General features: G+C 41.4%; 1 protein-coding gene across 5 annotated transcripts in view; it reads right to left on the bottom strand.

Moving 5' to 3' along the window:
* Positions 1 to 17,759, bottom strand: part of LOC131240608 (probable leucine-rich repeat receptor-like protein kinase At1g35710) — a 76,037-nt gene extending 58,278 nt beyond the window's left edge. For 3 of the 5 annotated variants that reach the window (XM_058238920.1, XM_058238916.1, XM_058238917.1), the window contains exons 1-2: positions 14,818 to 17,759; positions 13,928 to 14,277 (exon numbers count right to left, since the gene is read on the bottom strand). In XM_058238920.1, coding sequence (XP_058094903.1) covers positions 13,928 to 14,277; positions 14,818 to 17,683 — 3,216 coding nt within the window. In that variant the 5' untranslated portion in view covers positions 17,684 to 17,759. Of the gene's footprint in view, positions 1 to 12,102; positions 12,524 to 13,927; positions 14,278 to 14,817 lie in introns of those variants that run through there. The other 2 variants (XM_058238918.1, XM_058238919.1) reach the window with 2 other exon arrangements.
* Between the last annotated feature and the right edge of the window lie 781 nt (positions 17,760 to 18,540).

Below are 18,540 nucleotides of genomic sequence, written 5' to 3'. Positions count from 1 at the left end.
AGTTTGTAAGCAACTAGACCAATCCGCTGCAGAACTTAATAAGGCCATAGTACCTTGACGATAGCTTCATAGAACGACGTTGAGAGACTGTACTTTGACGATAGGGCTGTAGCTTAAGATAAACTCAGTCTCCCTCCTTGAACTCACGATCAGTTCGATGAGTATCGAAAAATTTCTTCATATGATCCTGAGCCTTAATAAGGTTATCTTTGAGAAGCTGAAGAATGACATCCCTTTGCTGTAACTCAGTATCCATAGCTTGTGCTTTTGTAGTTCCTAGTACATAGCTCAAGAGTGCAGGAGGAGGGACCCCATAGACGGCCTCAAAAGGAGTCATCTTGGTTGCCGAATAGATCGATGTATTATATGACCATTCAGCCCAAGGGAGCCAGCGAATCCATTCCTTGGGTTTGTGACTATAGAAACAACGTAAGTACCCCTCTAAGCATCGGTTCAGAACTTCTGATTGACCATCGGTCTGGGGGTGGTATGCCGAGCTCATGTGTAGCCGGCTTCCTTGCAAATGAAACAACTCTCACCAAAATGCACTGGTGAAAACTAGGTCACGATCACTAACTAATGACTGTAGCATCCCATGTAGCTTAAGTATGTTGTCCACAAAAGCTTGTGCAACTGACTTAGCCGTGTAAGGATGACCAAGAGCTATAAAACGGATGTATTTGGATAGATGATCTATTACCACAAGGATCACAGATCGCCCCTGTGAAAGAGGAAGGCCCTCAATAAAGTCCATAACAATATCTGTCCAAATACGCTTGGGAATTGGCAAGGGTTGGAGGAGACCTGCTGGGGAGGTATTCTCATATTTATTTCGCTGGCACGCGTCGCATTCCATGATGAACTCTTTTACTGCTCTTCTCATACCTGGCCAATAAAACTGTTTCTTGATTCGTTGCCACGTCTTGTGAAACCCCACATGACTAGCAGTGGGTGAAACATGCGGCTCGGTCATTAATTTGGTTCTTGATTGAGCAGAACCGATAAATAGTCGTCCTTTGTAAAATAGGAGCTCATCAAGCATATCATATATTTTAGTATCTAGCTGGCCTGTATTCCAAAGCTCAATGAGGTCATGAGTTATTGGATCACTATGGTAATCTTCCTTAATTACATTTAACCAGTCAGAGATAGGTGTGGACAAAACTAGGATCTCCCCCACTTCATGCCTTCTAGATAAAGCGTCGACTGCAACATTTTCTACACCATTTTTGTACTCTACCTTGTAATCATAACCCATGAGTTTGATAAGCCATTTTTATTGCGCTGACATGGCAACCTACTACTCTAAGAAAAATTTTAAACTTTTGTGGTCAGTACGGACGATGAACCGTCAACCAAGTAAGTATGGCCTCCATTTCTGGACTGCATGGACCAAGGCTAACATTTCCTTTTCATATGTGGACAATGCTAGACTTTTCCCTTGCAAGGCTTGGCTAATGAAAGTAATTGGACGACCATCTTGCATTAAGACTGCACCAATTCCACCACTTGATGCATCACACTCCACTGTAAAGGGCTTTGAGAAATCAGGTAAAGCCAGCACAGGAGGATTTGTCATGGCCTTCTTGAGGTTTACGAAAGCCTAACTAGCTTACTCATTCCAATGAAAGGAATCTTTTTTGAGAAGGGTTGTGAGTGGACCAGCGATTTTGCCATAATCTCTGATAAACTTATGGTAATAACCTGTCAAGCACAAGAAGCCTCGTAAGGCTTTAAGCGAGTTGGGCCTGGGCCAGTCTAACATGGCTTGAATTTTTTCTGGCTCCACGGCTACTCCAGCACTAGATATGACATGCCCCAAATATTCAGCTCCCCGTTGACCAAACTTGCATTTGGACCTTTTTTTACATATAATTGATGAGACTGGAGAAGGCCCAATACAATGGCCAAATGCTCCAAGTGTTCTTGCCATGTCTTACTATAGATGAGAATATCGTCGAAGAACACTAGTATAAACTTTCGCAGGTAAGGACGAAAAACATCGTTCATGAGACTTTGGAAAGTCGATGGCACATTAGTGAGGCCGAATGGCATCATCATAAATTCGTAATGACCTTCGTGGGTTTTGAACACTGTTTTGGGGACATCTCCCTCTACCACTTGGATTTTATGGTACCCTGACCTCAAATCCAACTTAGAAAAATAATAAGAGCCATAAAGTTCATCAATCAGCTCATCAATGACCGGTATAAGATATTTATCCTAGATAGTCACTTGATTAAGGGCGTGATAATCAATACATAATTGCCAGCTACCATCTGCCTTGCCTACCAAGAGTACTGGTGAGGAGTACGGGCTTGAACTGGGCCAAATTATTCTGGTTGCCAATATGTCTCGTACCATTCGCTCGATTTCATTTTTTTGATAATGCGGGTAGCGGTAAGGTCTCACACTGATAGGTCGTGCCCCATTTTCCAACGGTATTCGATGGTCATGGGACTTAGGAGGTGGTAGCCCCTGAGATTCTTTGAAGATATCTTGATAGGTATTAAGTATAGACTTTAGCTTGGGTGCCGGGAGGGTAGGATCACATAAACCTTCCATGCTATAAAGACGTAGCACCATTCCCCACCCCACTTTCTTAGCTTTCTTATTGAATGTGGATCCATCCACCAATTGGAGTGCAGTTTGCATCATACCCTTGGTAGTATATTCTTGTTTATCAACAGTGAACCGCATCCACATGTGAGAGAAATCCCACAAAATTGGTCCAAGAGTTTGTAACCAATGTGCCCTTAGGACCACATCGCACCCACCTAAAGGAAGTATATAGCAATCGGTAGAGGTAATGAAGTCTTGCAACTGTAATGATAGACTCGTACACTTATCTTGGCTCATTAACCGGTCACCATTGGCAACCATCACTTCAAATGCATCCCCGGCCGAAGCAGAAATTCCAGCCTTCTTGAGAGTAATAGGGTCCACAAAATTGTGGGTGCTCCCAGAATCAATCAACACAGTGACCAGGTTCTGGTATAAGTAGCTACAAACATACATGGTTTGAGGAGTGGGTGAGCCCGCTATCACTTGAAGTGAAATTTTGGGTGGAGTACTTGATTCATGGTCGATTTCTACCTCATCCACATCTTTAATGTCATCTTCAAGCATTGGTTCCCATGGCCCATCGATCAGAAAAAGCCTTTGGGTTTTGCATCGATGCCCGGGGTGAAATTTTTCATCACAATTGTAACAAAGCCCCCAATCTCAACGTACTTTTGCCTCAGTAGGATTAAGCCGTTTGATGGGTGGTAATAATACCTTAGACTCTCCTTCGTTGGCAGTCACGGAAGGAGTCCTACTAGAATTTGGTCGGCCCAAACGTCGTCTCGTGGCTACTTTTTCCTCCTGAAGTCGGGCCAAGGCAATGGCCTGCGTTAAGGTAGCAGAATGAAACATTTGGACATCCAAATGGATGTCATCCCGCAGGCCACAAATGAAGCAACTGATGAGAAAAGCCTCAGTTAGACCGTCTGTCCGATTGGCTAATCTTTCAAATTCAGTTTGGTATTCCCGTAGCGAAGAGGTTTGATGTAGCTTGGCGAGTGCTCCAGAGTGATCTTCATATTTGGTCGGCCCGAAACGATCATTTAAAGCTGATAAGAACTCCCTCCAAGATGTAAATTTATGATTTCTCATACCATTGATACCATTGCAAGGTGTCAACTTGTAAATGGAATGAAGCAATGGTTAATCGTTCCTCTGTTGGCGTGTGATGATAGGCGAAGAATTGTTCCGCTTGATAAATCCATCCAGATGGGTCACCTCCGCTGAATGTCAGAAAATTAAGCTTCACTGTTCTGGATTGGATGAGCCCTATGGACCCCGAACGAGATGATCCATTAGTGTTACCAGATCCACCAACGGTTATTTCCTGCCCCCTTTTAAGTGAACTAGCAATCTCCTCATGGCGACCATCAAGAAGAGCGAGCCGTTGCATGATATCTGAGAGTGTCTGTTGAACACTGATGTTTTCCGGGGCTTAAGAAGCTCGTGAATCAGCCATTTGATCAGGCTTTGATACTAAATTGATAGGCCTGGTTCTCCTTCGTCAGCCTATGATTGCATTAATTAAAAGAATAGATGAGATAATGGTTCTCTTTGAGGGGAACCGTTGCTCTAAACAGCTCTGTAAAGAGTTAATAACAAATGTCTTACCTTTTCATTCCCTCCAGACAACTTTTTATACAAGAAATGCTTTAAAAAAAGAGCTAAAAAAGAGAAAATAAACAAACAGTAGTTATGGTAACGTTCAGTAATGTTACAAAGATTTATTCAACTGAGACCTATTCAAATGCCGAAAATCCCTCTCATAACAAAGAAGAAGAGGAGGGTGTGATCGCCATGGTTGATCGGCATACGTGTAGGGTTGCGCCTGCAAGATAAGGGTCGAGCGGCGATTTTTCGTCTCCCCTATAATGTCCGACCGAAAACCCATCTCGCATAACATACCAATGGATGCAAAACTCCAGATGTTGCCCCTGTCCCTTTCACTGCCTGGACCTGACCACCTTGGATGCCACTAAATTCGATGAGGGAGTCACCGCAATTGGCTGAAACCGCCAGCATCTGATTGTTGGGTTTCACCATTAATGGCGGTTGGCGATGACTGGGACTTCCGGCATTGTTGAAGAAATGCAGCTATGGATTCTTCAAGTAGTCGTCCGACAGAACGCTACTGTCTTCTGCAGTTGCGATGGTTATTATTATTATTATTATAAATCTGTATTGATGAATTAAGGCCTGCTCACGATCAGAGATCGGGCCTCCACCTTGACTGTCCATACTTATGAACAGGGCTGCCGGAATCCGTGGAATCCATAGCAATGATCGCAGTTGCTGAAGCTGATGGCCATGGATGCTGAAAGCATAAGGTTTTAACCCTCCGATCCCACGGCTGTAAGGGCTAGAAACAGGGCTGTGGCCTCTGCAAGATCTAATAGCTATGGCCCTCTCAGTCTCATTCATTACATCAGTTCACTGCCAGATTCCAATCCCTTGAAGGGTTACGACGGTGCTCTAATTATGATGAGATCCAATCTCGTAGATAAAAGAACTCCGCTATCAATGCATAAAAGTTTCGATATCAAATGATACGTTTGTATTGCAGAATTTACAAGTCGTCTATGCATCAATAAAGGAGATTCAACATAATAGTCTTAAGGCGTACCTGATTGAAAAGACATCTCAATGCCTCGCCCGACAAGAATCTTAATCTTCTGCACCTTGCACCCTTTAGGAGAATCTCTCAATGGGACTAGGGTTTCTCAATTATGTTGGTGAGGGAACCAAGACATCTATATATAGGAAAGGGGGCTAGACGTTTACCCATCACACTTCTCCCTCTAAGGTCTCCACACCGTAGGTTTCCATATTTGGCTTAATAACCGAGTATAGGGATAGTGGTTCAAGCGTCCCGCCCCAAACCTATATACAATGATCACAACTGTAATGGGGCCCACTGAATCGATCATTCTGAATAATCCAACGGTCAGATCTGAACTAATGATCATGTGTGGCCCACCTGAGAGGAGTCTTACATCGATAACTTCTCTGAATGAGCTAAAAGCCCTTTCGAGAGAGCGCTCCTCGGTAGTCCATGCGAGCCCTCCAACAAAGCAGCGGTATTCCATGTCAGCCATCATCACCTACAAAAGAAAGCCTCAGGAAAAGAGGAAGAAAGAGGGGAAGGGAGACAGAAACCCACCCCTGAGAGAACACCATATGGATACTTAATGGACAATAAAAATAAAAATAAAAATATTGAACGGTCTAAATTCAACAAACAATTGTCAATCTGCGTTCTTACCTACGTCTGGTGTATCCTATGATTTTCAATGTTAACTTCAATTTAAATACATGACATGTGTTGCATGCACAAGAACTATCACACTCTAGTGGAGTATCAAAATAACTCTCTTTTTTGGTGGGAACTCGAGGGAAGCGGATTAGCTAGTGTACCACACACCGGCTATATAACGGGTGTATTGATGTCAGCAAGTTTTGTGGGTCTAATCATGAGGTATGTGTTATATCCAAATCGTCCATCCATTTGTCGAGCTCATCTTAAGGCTTGAGATGAAAAATAAGACAAATCTAACTTTTAAGTGGACCACATTGAAAAAATCAGTGAGGGATTGAACGTCTACCTTGAAACCTTTTTAGGGGTCATAGAAGTTTTCGATCAATATGAAATTTGTTTTTCCTCTTCATCCAGGTCCTTGTGACCTTATGAACAGATTGGATGGAAAATAAACATTACGGTGGGCCCTACAAATTTTTTAATGGTGAAAATCATTACCCCGCTGATATTTGTGGTGTGATCCAGTTGATCTTTGGATATGATTATTTTTTGGATAATGCTCTAAAATGATTTTAAAAAATGGATGAACAGTGTGGATATAAAAATACATCACTGTGGGGCCATGTAACTTTGATCCCCTTTGAACCATTAGTACAACTTGAGCTCGAGGAACGTCAGCACTGGTCTTCCAACGACACGTGCCTACACCAGTTATATAGTTGGTGTATGGTACACCAGCCAATCAACTTCTGAACTCGAGACTTCCACATGGGAAGTGGATTGGCTAGTGTACCACACATAGAGTTGGGCATCGGACTGAGTCGAATCGGATTGGGTCTAACTCGTCTCGATCCGAGTTCTGCATGGCCTGACACAAACTCGGTCCGATCTGGGACCAAGTCCGGGTCATCTGACTCGATCCGATCCTAACCCATACTGGCCTGAATCGATTCAGATTATGCCAGATTCGGATCGGTCCATTTTTATATGTGATAAGATGCAACGATTTAACTCTGCCATGGCTACTTGTGATTACCCACATGCAAATGTAAGATGTGTTTGTTTGATCTGGGCCTGAAAATCGGGCTAATCTTGTCTTAGGTGGGCCATGTTTGCTTCCAATGTGAAACATTTGGTTAGTCTTTTTTAACCATCATCATCCTTTTCATACACGTCGTACCAATTGGTAATTAAACCAGGCTGATTTTCAGACTGCAGATTGATATTCTTGGTGGGACTTGCTTGACAGATGTCCCAGATCTGGCACGACCCAAGAGGCTATGGCATGTATCTTAGCAGATTATAGTGAAACCTACCACTGGAACTAGAGGATAGAGTCTGAGAGTCTCAGTTAGAGTTGCATGGAGATAGTGCACCTTGTTGAGTGCTTCTTCCCTCATGCTTATGGTGAATTGATCAATGGATGATGAATCTTGTGCATGTGTTGCTTCTTTTACCTCTCGGGTGATCTTTTCTTGCACGACAGTGTTCTTGGAAATCATGTAAACAAACCATGAGGGAGGGTAGGGTAGAGAGGTTTTGAGGATTTAGGGTTCGGGGCGGCGGGCGTTCGCGTAAAGAGGGAGGGTAGGGTAAAAGGTTAAAAAAGAAGAAAGAGAATATATATATATATATATATATATATATATATAGTTAAGGGAAAAATAGTAATTATAGATTCGGTCCGAATCGTCAGTTCCAAATGGATTGGATTTCGGTTCGGTGTGGTCCGATTTAACTTTGACCCGACCTTGACTGAATTAATAGTTGGATCTACCTGATCCTGCTCGAACCTGACCCATCCAGGCCGTCGGTTTGGCTCGAATCGGGTCAGACTTGGTCAGATCTGGTCAGGTTTGCCCAGCTCTAACCACACACCAGCTATATAACTAGTGTATTGACATCAATAAGTTCTGTGGGTCCTATCATGAGTTATGTGTTATATCCAAACTGTCCATCTATTTTTTGAGCTTATCGTAAGGCAAAAGATAAAACAGATCTACCGATCAAGTGGACCACATTGAAAAAAGTAGTGGGGGATTTAGCGTTTGCCATTGAAACCCTTTCGGGGTTCACAGAAGTTTTGAATCTTTGGCGTCATCTATTTATAATGGCTAAGGAGTAAAATGGCCCCACCTTAGAAGCTCTAGCCAAAGAAAGACCAGTTCTCATGATCTAGTGGGCCAGTCGAATGTGGACCAAAAATAAAACAAATCCCAAGCATATCCAATGACCGACAAAGTGTATTTTGTTAAATAATTTAAATACTTTTGACATTTTTAACTATAATATTACAATGGTAAACTAAAACCAAATGCACCGGTGCTCTTAGGACTGAGGGTGCAAATGGGTCAGGTCCAGGGGGCCTGGACCCCTTCTGGGCAGAAATGTGGCTCTACACCCAATCACACAATCTATTAAAATTGGTTTAGGTTTGGTTAGGTCTAAGTTAAAAAAAATAAAAATGGACCCATATATTTTATGTTTGGGGCTCAGTGTATAGACCCTAGACCTGACCCATTTATCTTATGAGTCTGGTTGGTAGGGCAAGAAGATTGCAAGTTTTCATACAATGTTATTTCTTATAAAACCCAAAATGTTGTTTGGGTTCACGATTAGAGGAGGATGAGGACCCCCCCTCCCAAGGATCCTTCCCATGAGATTGCATTGCATTGCATTGTGTGAATGTTCAATAATAATCATTTTGTTTTGCATTTTTTTTTTCACTCGGGTAGTCAATTTGATTTCCTCATTAATTGTCCAGTTAGGTTACATTTAGACCCAATCTTGTATCATCTTATTTAATCCACTGGTGAATCTGTTGACTTATTCTGACTCAGTCTTATCTAAATCTTTTGTCGTGGACATGCGATGTAATTTCTCTATGTAGTTTCTTATGAATCGGCTACCTTGCTGACAATTTTGATATTACTAGAACAATATTACATGGTCATAGTCGATTGACAAGAATCATGTCTAAATCAACTGTTTCATTTACTGCCATGTACAAATGGACGCTTTCATCTACTTGGTCTGTGGAAATTTGAGTTATTTCCACCAAGCCAAGGCTCCACTTCTCAACTTATAGGTCATGAGCTTGACCTATTTCTCATCGAGAATCTCCATATAGTTTAAAAATCGTTCAACTTTAAGAAGCCAATCGATGAAGTCCTTGATGTGAAGTTGGTCATAAAGTTAAGGAGGTCAACCTTAATATTGTATTCTCTATCTCACTCTTGTCTAGTGCATTTTCGTTCTTCTCCTTGAAGAATTATATCATCAATTTCCTCATTGCTAAATTCACCAATATCAGGTGGTTACTTGCTGTTCATTCTCCAAGTATAGGGTTGTGATGTAGTAATAAACTCGGTAAGACCGGGGTCGAATCCCAAGGGATTGAAACCTGCACTAATCTGAAACTAAATAGAACTAGAACTAAACTAAGATGAAATCTAAATCGAATGTAATTGAGGGAATAATGATGAAATATTTATCTTAAACTTGTAAATTTAAAGGTGAAAAACTAGGGTGCCAAGGATCCACTTGTGGCAATTGGGAAGCTATCTAGCAATGATTCAAGGACACAACTGGAATTAGAGTACTATCCTATCCAATTGGTAGGAAGAGATTTGTCAGATCTCTGAACATCTCATGGATCTAATCATCAATAGATAAGAATGACGAAAATTTGGAAGTGATTCCGTCACCTAACCATGCCCAGGAGACTATGTAAACAACAACAATTTACCAATCTCACAGCTAATCATAAGAGAATTGTGAAGGTTAGGAAGAGTTTCATGAGACGATGGCAAACAAAAGGGCCTTCTAAGTTCATAATCTCATAATGAAAAGAACATGCTCGAAGCTATTGCAGATCTATTGTAATTTGAGTCACAGTCAACCATTAAAAACTAAAAATATTCTTTAATAATCAAACTAGAATCCATAAGAGTTCAATAGCCATGAATCAAAGCAAAGCCACCACAATTACACTACAAGCTTCACCTCTTAGCCCTAGCTAAGAGATTTAGCCGAGCATAGACATGGTAAGGCTAAACATCTTAAACTAAAAGAAAAACAAACTCTAATATATCTCTCTTTCTTTCTCGGCCTTCACGGCTGCCAGTTCCTTCGATCCCTGGATCCCGGATGATGATCTCACATTCCCTCTTTCTTTTATATAAGTAAAAGAAGGCAGCTAGGTCGGCCACCGACCTAGCTTACGCAATCCCAATCCAAAAACAACACCGTTCCCTGTTTTTAACTCCACAAGAGTTTTGCACGTGTCCCGTGTTTGTCGCTGGTTGGCCGTCCATTTGGCCAACCGTCTTCTTGCAGCCAGTCGAATCTGCCTCAGCTTTCATCTAGACGGATGAGATCTTTCATCCGACCATAGGTGATGGGCTGCAAGATCATCTCACCTGTCGGCTGCGAAACAGGGCCGGTTCCACGTTTGGCGCTGGTGTTGATGGGGCCCATTTACAGTGGTTATTTTGAAGATCAGAGCTGTTTAATGGATTTTTAGGATCGGTTTAGACCATGAGACAAAATCTGGGATGAATCCAAATCTTAGGTGGGCCGCATTATCAATCAATGTGGCGTCTTTTCCTCCCATCTTCCGATCTCGTTCTTATGCATGGTTACACAAGAACACCATGGTTCTTGTTGAAATAATTCCCTGGACCCACTGGTCGGATCGGATCATTCATTTAGATGATGTTTGTGGGCCACAAGAATCCAATGCAAGCCCCTGTTTATGATTTCCCCTCTCTGCTTCGGATTACACGGAAGTGTGATGATCAGTGGGGAAACTATGGGAATATTACATAAAATCAGATCCGTCCATTATATTCCTCATGAGAAACCGGTCAGTACTGATCAGTTTTAGATCAAAACCGTGGTGGTCCACCTACTGGATCTTTCGACCGTCTAACCTGCGTTTACATGGTTTGAGAACCTATTTTCAATGTTCATGGAATTTTGTCACCTAGGTTGTCATAATAGAGACCTTGGGACTCTAATGGACGGTTCTGATTAGAACATTGAGGTGGAATGGTGGCCCACAAGGCAAAACCGCCGGGCGCAGGTGCGTACACTGGTTGTCCGCGCTGGAGAAGGAGAAGGAGACGGGTCCAAGGCATTTGACAGGTCTTGACAGTCTGGTGCGATGCGGGAGTAACGTACGCTGTACACGTGCAATGAACTTGTGGGTCCCATATTGATGTATATGATCAATCCTCTCTGCTCATTCCTTTCCTCTTATAGATTTAGTGGTTGAGACCAAAATTGAAGAATATCCAGATATCAGGTGGGCCTCATATCACTGTCTTTGTAGATGATCTGTCAGATGGGTCACTTTCACAGGGATCCGGGAGCTGAAATTCTTTGTGTACGGTTAATTTGTGGTCCTCAAGCCATGTATGAAGTTTTGAACCGAACGGATGGTGGAAACCAAGTGATCTTGCATTCTTGACGTCTTTCAGGCCACTTGAGCTTTAGTTTCTCGATTTTCTCAGATTTTTGGCATGTAAATCCATCGATCTCAGTCCCCTGGGGTCCTTCCCTTGGTGAATTCTGAGTGTTAAATCCATGCTTTTAGCACCCTGTTTCAGTCCAAGCTCGTAAATATACATTGCAGCACAAATACGTACGGTTAAATTGGGTCATTAAATAGTACCATGTTCGTAAATCCAGGTAATAACTGAAGTCTGATATACAATATTTGACCCTCAACACCTACAATTTATCACCAGTATTGCACCTCAAACTTAACAATCATGAGCTCCATCACCAATCTTAGGATGCTCCTCATTATTAACACGAGTTTGCCCTAAGGCCTCCATCAAATGGTCAATTATTGCTTGTAGTCTTCGTATGGTTGTAGATTCTTTCACAGGAAAGCTTCAAATGCCGTAATCATCTTAGGATCATTTTATGGAGCACCATTTATGTGGTTGTTACTCGAACCATTATTAGATGCTATGGAGTTGAGAAAAAGTCTTACGTTGATACCAAGTGATGTAGGGAAGAACGTGAAATAGCAACAAAGAAGATCATAATCTTTCTAAAGTAATCAAGACCTTGAATCCACAAGGCTGAGTTCTTGATTCCACAAGAAGTAGGAGAGAAAATTTGAGTATTTTTATTAAATGGTAACATAAGATTGCTCAATTACATCACTAACATGAATGACCCACCTAAACTAACAAAATCTCCCAAAAGGTTAATTTTGTCAAAAATAGAAATGTTTATAAAATCTTATTGGAACATTCCTGGCATTATTGCACGCGGCTTCTAAAAATACAAATATTCTAAAACTCTAAAAATAGGGAAATACAAAGATAATGGAAATTATAAAAAATCATAAAAAATTCCTAGTCTTGATTTTAACCCTCAAGCCATGAATTTCCTTGCGAAACAGTCGTCAACGATCCATTGCATGGTTTGAATGATCATGGATGCGCTGCTACATAAAGATCGATGTATTTTGTGATGATGCCCAGATCAAAAGTGCTCTTTTACGATCAAAACTTCGAACGACAATTTCTCCATATTTGGTATGAATTTCTTCAAAATAAACATGCTTAATATCCAGTTACGTCATGACCTGCATAGGACGGGGTCCAATTCTGATAGACTACTTCCATTATCGTTTGAGCTTCTTTTGGTCCAGTCATGCTAAGGATGCATCTTAGACCTGCTCTACATCGGTTTCAATAGGCATGCAGTCAGAAAATATACATTTTAAAGTTCCGTCAGATGTTCATTGATTCATGACCAATCTGAAGTAGTCACCCAATTTGAATCATGAATTAACACCATAGAAACTTCCAGAGAGAATGTGAGTATCCTTTGTTATATATGTCATCCAACCCACACACCGGGTATGCTTTCACCGGTATGAAACAAACCAAAATTGGAAGTATTACAAAACCAAGGTGGGCTAAACCTTGTCAATATATAAATGTGTTAGGAATGATTGGTACATTGCTCCCTGCGGTGCCCCACATGAGTTTTGGGTCTGGGTGTATTTTTTTTTGATGTATGGTGATCACGAGGAGGCGCACAGGATGCATGGTTTGGATTTCACATAGACATCATTAGGGCCATACCCCTCAGACAAACGGTAATTATATATAATTAGTACATGCGAATGAATCTTCACACCATGCCAAAAAGCAAGCTGATTTTCTCACGCAGATAAAACATCTGGTGAAAACAAGAACTTACGAGTTATTAATTTATCAAAAACTCTCCTTTTATTTGGTGCACATGTATGAGATCTGATCTATTCATTTCTCAGGCCTACCCACGGCTGCATAGCACCTTAAAGTAAGTTCTCCAGCTACTGATTGAAAGATTTCTGAGGATTACATAGAAAAGATCCAATAAATTATCATATTCATGAGGCACAATTTATCCAACCAGAAGCTTCCTTGTGCTTGCGTTTGTTTTGGTATATAGCCCATCCACAACAGGGCCTAAGAGATGAACAATTCAGATTTCCTATCTATCTGCTGCATGTACAAAAATTGAGTGGTCGAGAACTGATTTAGATGTTGGCGGATAATATGATACAGTGGTGCTTGTGGAATTACTATAGGAGAATCAACTCACCATCTTATGAGTTTCAGGGTAATAAATCAATTAGGTCGGTCCATCTAGTTGTCCCTACTTTTGTATGCATCGTTTTTCTAATTATACAAATATGCTATTTCCTAACCAACTAAAAGAATGCCTTAAAAAAGGTGTGAGATGAAGACATTAAAGGCCGAACATCTGTCCTTTAAGGGGTAGGTTGATGCCTTCCCCTGTCTAGCTGTTTTTATCTATTTTTAAATCAATATATCTCAATGGCTCTTAGGAATAAAAAAACAAGAGAGTTAATGTTCAAAAGTTTATCAAAGTAATTAATGGAAAAAAAAACTGACCAAGAAAAATGGAGAAATGTGATGGAAAGGATTGTCTAATTGGTGTGCTTTCTAAAACATGAGTAATTTATGATTCATACATATCCCTTCTTGTGTACTGTGGAGAGATGACTCTACCATATTCTGGTTTTTTCCATTTCTAATCTATAATCTCCTTCTATTTAATCAATCATACCTGGATATCCGACAGTTGAGACAATGTAACAGTATGCAAAGCCTCAGGAAGAGAAGCCCTGCCTGTAGATAGCTCCTGCGAAGCGTGTTGCATGGTAGGCCGAGATTGAGGATTGGCACGTAAGCATGCAAGTGCCAACATTGCTGCACAAATCACATCCTTCATGTCTTTAGGCGTGGGAGGCGGGAGGCGTTGGTCTAACACATCCATCAACAATGTATCTTGGCCACCTGATGATGCCCAGGATGATAAGAGATCCCCAGGATGCCTTCCCATAATGACTTCAAGTGATACAACTCCAAAGCTATATACATCGCATTTCTCAGTCACCCTCATTGTGTATGCAAGCTCTGTAAGAATAGAAAATAAGGAAGATCATGTTTCCTTCTACACGCTTTATTCATTGGCATGCAATGCTCTAGCTTCTTCTCTTCATGAATATATCTATTCATAAAGTTTGTTTTGAATAGATGATATTATAATTGTTAAGGAAAACATAGAAACTACAATACAAATACAGACGAAGCAAATTTGTTTCAAAAATTTTCCAAATTTGATTTACTATAGGTCATTAAATTTATTAAGAGGAAGTCCTTTTACCATTTATGAAATTAAATTTTAAAGTTGGCATATCCTTGCATGAAATGAGAATAAAAGAGTAAACGAAATTTAAATATTTTAAATAAAATGTGACTTAAAAACATTTTCTCCATAGACAAGTAGGAAAATGATGATAATTAAGCATTGCAAGTAACAATTGAAATAAAAACAACGTTTTCAGTGATCTTTAACACTTATAAGTATTCTTTTAGACATTCCACATTCCATAATATTGTCTGACATAATAAGAAAATTTCAGCAACATCAACTATTACTATCAACTACCATACCTGGAGCGACATATCCGCAAGTACCCGCAAGTGCAGACCAGTTGGACGAATCGGGTTTTAGGAGTCTAGCAGTGCCGAAGTCAGAGATACAGGCCTCAAATTCCAAATCCAACAAAATGTTGTTGCTCGATAAGTCCCGATGCACTATAGAAGGGGTGCGATCGTGGTGCATGTATGATAATGCATGGGCTATTCCTCTAATAACCTTGATTCTCTTCACCCAATCCAATTCTACAGCTCCTTCACTGCTGCTGAGGATGCTAGCCAAGCTTCCCCTCTCCATGTATTCGTACACCAGAAATGAGCACCGAGCATGCGAACAGAAACCATAGAACTTCACGATATTGCGATGTCGAATTTCTGTTAGTGCTTGTATCTCATTTCTAAAGCTTCTTTGATCAACTTGCTCACCACCCTGGGACGAATGAAGTTTTTTTACAGCTACTACCTGACCTGTGAACAGATCTGCTTTATAAACTTTCCCGTGGCCTCCCACCCCAATGCAATATTTATCGCTGAAATCCTCTGTTGCCCTGATGATGTCTTCATATGCAATCTTTCCGTCAAAATTGCATATTGCAAATAGATTTCCATTGTTCACTTCTACACCCCCAATCCCTGCATTTCTTGTTCTCTTAAGAAAAATGGAGCAAATGATGGCAAATACAAATAGAAGAAATAATGCTGCCACAATAGGAATAACGACAATGATCACAAACTTCGGATCTTTCCTGCCACCAACAGGGTGTATGGAAGAGGAATTACATGGTAGCATACCTTTTACTTCACCGCATAGACCTTTATTTTCAATGAATGCCTCTAACGGAGCCAGACGGAAGGCTTTGCCGTCAGGTAGAGGGCCCTCCAAATCATTGTAAGAAAAGTCGAAGAAATTTAAACTAATCATCTCTTTGAAAGACGATGGGATGGAACCGGAGAGTGAATTGTGGGAGAGATTTAGCTTTTCCAACATTTGCAGTTTCCCAAGTTGTTGGGTTATCTCTCCCGAAAGTAAGTTACAGCTGAGATCCAAGGTTATCTGTAGGCCTCTTAGATTACCAATCTGAAACGGAATGCTTCCATTCAAATAATTCTCACTCATGCTCAAATACCGCAATTTGGAGCAGTCCCCCAGTTGCTGTGGTATCAGCCCACTCAGCTTGTTCTTTGATAGGTCAAGAATCTCCAAATTGGATAGTTTTCCAATTTCACCCGGTACCCAACCAGATAGTCTGTTATTTTGTAAACTCAACTTGTAAAGCATGGACAAACTCTCCAGGCTACTAGGAATCGTTCCTTGTAGGTTGTTTGAGGACAGGTCGAGTTCCCGCAGCTGACTTAGCTGCCCAATCTGCCATGGAATTGTACCAGTGATATTGTTGTTGGAGATTTTTAGCAGTTGTAGATTTCGACATTCTCCCCAATTTGGAGAGAGCTCACCATTCAATCTATTATAACTCAGGTCAATGTACCATAAATCAGGATATACTCCGAAGACTTGGGATAAATTTCCTGTGAGCTGATTATGTTCAAGCCGAACTCTTGTTAAGGTGTTGCAATTTCTCAGGCTTTCAGGGATGGGACCGGTGAAATGGTTGTTTTCCATATTGAAGTGTGTGAGTGATACGCCTTGGCATACTTGAGGTAGGTGGCCAGAGAAGCTGTTGCCACCCAAAAAGAACCTCTGCAAACGTGTTAGATTTGATATCTCTTGAGGTACTGAACCAGATAACTGATTATGAAACAGAACAAGTGATTCTAGGCTACTCAAATTGCTGATAGACGGAGGAATTGGACCACTAAGCTGATTACTACATATTTGTAGATGGTACAGATTCTTAAGATTGCTGATTTCTTGAGAGATCTGTCCAGAAATCTGATTTCCACAAAGGTATAAGAAGCGAAGTTCGGTTAGATTTCCTAAAGTGTAGGGTAAGGAACCAGTTAGAAGGTTATAGGACAAGTCTAGATGCTCAAAATTCTTTAGTTTTCCTAATTCTTGAGGGATTGGACCGTTTAGAAGGTTACCACCCATGAGCATGTATATCAGATTCCTCAAATTTCCTATTTCCTGAGGGACAGGGCCCGAAAGTCTGTTTTCAAAGAGGTACAGAAACTTCAGCTGGCTCATATTACACAGAGATGGAGGGATGACACCTGTGAGATCGTTTCTGTGCAATCTTAGGGTGTGGAGATGCTTAAGTGTTCCTATTTCTGGAGGTATCGAGCCAACTATCAGATTATCGGAGAGGTCTAAGTAGCTGAGATTTCTCAGCAGGCTAATTCTTGACGGAACTTGTCCGGTGAGTTGATTGTTATGGATGTCAAGGGAGGTGAGTCTGGTCCAATTGGTGAAGAAATGAGGGGATATTACACCAGTTATCATGTTATTAGAAAGGTGGAGCTCTAGAATGCTAGTAAGATTAGCTAGTGAAAGAGGCAAGGCACCTGACAGTTTATTTGCAGACAAATCAAGGAGGATGAGCTTTGAAAGAGAACCGATCTGGGTTGGAATGGTTCCACGGAGTAAGTTTTGGTTGAGAATGAGGTGGACGAGGTTGGGAAATGAAGAGAAGCTCAAATTATCAAGAGTACCTTGTAAGCTCGTATTCCGCAGGTTTATACCTACTACACTTCGTAAGCGATCGCATGTGATTCGGGTCCAGTTGCATGGAGAGCTCTGTCGGGCGGCAGAAGCGTTGGAAATGGGGAATAAGGACCATGAACGGAGAGCCTCTGTTTGAGATAGACTGGCTTTCCATTTGAGTAGAGCTTTTGCTTCCTCAGATGCTGGGGACGATGATTCATTGGAGGAAGCTATTAGTAGTAAGAAGAGGAAAGAGAGAAGGGATTTCTTTGGGAACATGTTTGGATCTCCGTTGCTAGTGCTGTGGATTTGTGTTTGGGTTAGGAGAGGATGCTTCCATTTTATAGTGGAATGAAACTCGCCAACTTGCGTTTTACGTTGGCGACTGGAGTGGGATGAACCTCGCGTTTACATTGGCGAGCTGTCTTGAACCAGAATCCCCTGCAACACCGAATTGTAGGCAGCGGGTAAAACACCCAAGCTCTTTGAGGCCAATCATTATACAAAAAATCATGATGGCCGCAACAACGGAAACAGTGTAGATCACGTGTAAAAAACCTGTAAGTACAAGAGGTGTGTCCCGACTGAGAGATGTAGATCTTCTTGATTTTTGAACAGTCTATTAGCGTGTTGCATTGGAATACACACCCCCACAGTAAAACCTATGATCCGTGTCCCCTGCCCATTGTTCCCTTTTGTGTGGCCCACATGAGTTGTAGATTCAGATAATTTTTGGCCCTTAAAGCTAAATACAAGGGTGCACCTGATGGACAGAGTGGATTTCACACGCAAAACCCGGAGGCCCTGTGAAGCTCGGGTGTTTTAGTACAGCAGGTGTGTTAGAGGATTTCAATTCCTTTGTCCTGATCGCTGGCCCAACGAGGAATTATACCGTTCTGGGCCTACCAACGAAGAGTTGCTACTGAGTTAAACCGTTGATACGATGGGCCTCACTGCTGTAGAGAGCACCAAAAATGTTCACATTCACCTGAAAGAGGCCAACTATTCTACACATACGATTTTCATTTTGGCAATCCGCCATCTAGCACGGGATCAAGCGATCAACACATCAATGGTTTGGATCACCCAACCACGGGCGGCACTTTAACAAAATTAAAACCTGACCTTACGTGGAC

The sequence above is a fragment of the Magnolia sinica genome, chromosome 3 (genome assembly GCF_029962835.1).
Source record: "Magnolia sinica isolate HGM2019 chromosome 3, MsV1, whole genome shotgun sequence".
Lineage (NCBI taxonomy): Eukaryota > Viridiplantae > Streptophyta > Magnoliopsida > Magnoliales > Magnoliaceae > Magnolia > Magnolia sinica.
This window is presented reverse-complemented; position numbering and strand designations above follow the sequence as displayed.